We start from the raw sequence: 2,791 nt of genomic DNA, 5'->3' as shown, positions 1-2,791 counted from the left end.
GACAGTGGCATCGGCGAAAACACAAGACAATCTACCATTGTATCGGGTAGGTGTCGGTGATCTGCCCTCAGCTGTGGGCGCTCCTGCCACGTGCGGGTGAAACGCCAATGTCGGTGACCTCCACGGGTGAGCTGTCTCGAAGGAGGGCTGCGCGGGCACCCCGAGCTAAATTCTTAGGTGTGTAGTTGCCGAGATCGAGCCAATCTGGCTCACAAGGCGGGCTGGAGGTGGCCGTCGCCATCGCCGCCGCCGCAACTGCGCGACGCGCAGAAAATGAGGTTTTATGTGATGTTAAGCAAATCAATAGTAATTTCGAGTACTTCCTTAACAGTACATGCCAAGAAAATAATAATACAAGGGAAGGTGGCCCACGCATCACCGCCAAATTTTCGAAGATTCCCCAGGGTAGGTGAACCCGGTGGGCGATGCATCAATAAAAAGCCAAAATGCCGACACAACCATTCCTTCGGCCGCTGAAGGGAATCCTCTCAAGTCAGATACCGTGGTAGAAATGGAGTTACTTCAAAGTCATACTTTAACAGAAATATTACCCGATTGGGAATAGTGGTCAAGCAAAGTCAACCAAGTAATGACTTTTTGAAGCCAACCAAGTAAAGCAAGGGCTCTCGTCAACCAAGTCGAGTAAGAGGGCCAATTTTTGGTTTACTTGGTTGATGGACACACTGGGAAGGGCCGTCCGCCAAGAGAGGAAACCAATCCATGCCGTCCAAGGAATGAAATATTCGCAGGACAATGAGTCAATGGGAACTGGCCAAGAGTGATGAGGAAGATGCAGATTGTATCGTCGTTAAGCAATAAAATAGTATTTTTAGCTAGCTATTAGTTTCATGATTATCTTGCCGGTTTTACTAGATTACGATGAAGAATCCAACTTCATCGCCAGTGTTGTACAGAAACCATTGAAACTGAAACGGGGCATGGTTTCGGTTTCGGTTTCAATAGAGAGGCACGGTTTCAGTTTCAGTTTCAGTTGTTTCAATTGTTTCTGTTGTTTCATTGAAATATGGTGTTGAATCTTACTCTTCTCCCTCTTTATCTTCGCACACATCCTCATCCACGTCGTTTACCTCCTCCGATTCCCTCTCGCTATTGAACATGTCACTGTCCTCGTCTTGGCCAACGAGCGGGATAGCGTCCATCGCGAAGAGCTCTGCAGGGCTGACCGTGCCATCTAGCTCTTCGTCTAGGGCGAATCTGCGAACATGCGCAGCGAGATTGTCAGTGATTAGCTCATCCCAATCCGCCTCCACTTGTGCGAGCTCCTCGGGTGACGGTTCGAAGATATCCTCGTCCTCTTCACCCTCGACTGGCTCGTCAAGGCCGTTCTTGATCCAATGTTTGACGCACTCGAGCATCTCAATTGTGAACGCGGAGAGGCGACACCGTGTCCATGAGACGGTCCTTCTCCCCCCTGAAAAGAGTCGCTCAGGCTCTGCGGACATGGGGGGAATCGTGAAGACGTCAATGGCGAATTGTTGAAGATTTGGGTACATGTCTCCCTGTGTGGGTTCAAGCCACCACTCGAGTGGAGAGCGATGGATGGGGAACTTATCGCCCTATCCTTATTAATGGACGGTAGTGTGAAAGGGAAATAGGTGAACTTACCTTGATGAATCTCTCAAACTCGTCGCATGTTGAGTTATCCTGAAGTACACTCTGCATGAACACGTCAAAGCTTGATAGCTCGCCTCGCTTTGAGCTACCCTCGGCCTCGCCGTCCTGAGGCTTGTATTTCTCCCAAAGTGAGGTGGTCGCCTTCACTGCATTCTCAATATACGGGGTTTCATTTTTTGTAGAGAGAGCTGCCCACTGTTTGTCAAGGTAAGATCGACGAAGGCTGGGGTGCAGAAGGATGGAAGCCGCATAGAGAGGTGCCCGATCCGTAATGTTGTAGTATTTGTCAAAGATGAGATGGGAGGTGAGAATGCGCGCTTTCGTTGAGGCATTGTCCTTGTAAAACTCTGTGGCCTTGGCGTAGTGGTCTGCGAGGTAATCCATGGAAAGTTGTACTGATTGAAGAGATGCACGGTCGCCCTCGGCGGCCTTTGTCGCTTGCCAAAATGGAAGGAGGAAGTTCTTGTAATTAAAGAGTTCCCTCCACTCATCGTGAGTGAGGCAATCCTCCTGCGCGGATTTTCTGGAACTCGACCACTGAATGATTCCTTTGCGAAGCTTGAGAGCCTTGTGGATCATGATGAACCAACTATTCCACCTTGTCGCGTTAGGAAGAGGCATTTGGCAACCTGTGATGTTTGTGAAGGAGTTCATGTTTGCGTTAGAAGCGTGGATGAGTTTGACAAGGTTGAAGAGCTTGCCAACTGGGCCTAGTTTTCGCCATTTTGATGGAGATTTGATCTCGTCCTTCTCCTTTTTCTTGCCTTGTGTAGGCAGGTTTAGTTTTGAGAGCTCATCTGCTTCGTTGTTCTGTCTGTAAATGAAGGCACTAGCAGCGAGGTTGATGACATGACCGAGGCAACGGATGCGGATATGCTCAACTGGTGGCAACTCCTTAATAGTCTTCTTAAGGAACGATGTCATATTTTTCGGAGTCGGCCAGTGCCAGGGCGCAATCGTGGGCCGGCGGGATCTTGCCCACATTCGCTTGGAAGACCTTCAGCGTCTTCCTATCGGAATTGTGAATCCTTGGCCGCCGACTCATGGAGAGGACGGGTTGGTATTAGCACGGCGCCGCTTAGGTGATGTCGGCAGAGGACGTCTCGGCGCCGCTTCTCGTCCGAGTTCCACGACCCTGGGGCGCATCGGGGACGAC

At 50.2% G+C, this 2,791-nt stretch overlaps 1 protein-coding gene across 1 annotated transcript in view; it reads right to left on the bottom strand.

Moving 5' to 3' along the window:
• Positions 1-1,037: 1,037 nt before the first annotated feature.
• Positions 1,038-2,791, bottom strand: part of MAA_09114 (Ribonuclease H-like protein) — a gene marked incomplete at both ends in the record, with an annotated part of 3,779 nt that continues 2,025 nt past the window's right edge. Inside the window, 2 exons of the mRNA XM_007827112.2 lie at positions 1,038-1,577; positions 1,627-2,516. Of these exons, the coding sequence (XP_007825303.2) occupies positions 1,038-1,577; positions 1,627-2,516 (1,430 nt within the window). The remainder of the gene's footprint in view (positions 1,578-1,626; positions 2,517-2,791) is intronic.

Source organism: Metarhizium robertsii, assembly GCF_000187425.2.
Source record: "Metarhizium robertsii ARSEF 23 chromosome Unknown MAA_Scf_15, whole genome shotgun sequence".
Taxonomy (NCBI): Eukaryota; Fungi; Ascomycota; class Sordariomycetes; order Hypocreales; family Clavicipitaceae; genus Metarhizium; species Metarhizium robertsii.
Note: the sequence above shows the minus strand (reverse complement) of the source record. Positions and strands in the feature narration are given on the sequence as shown.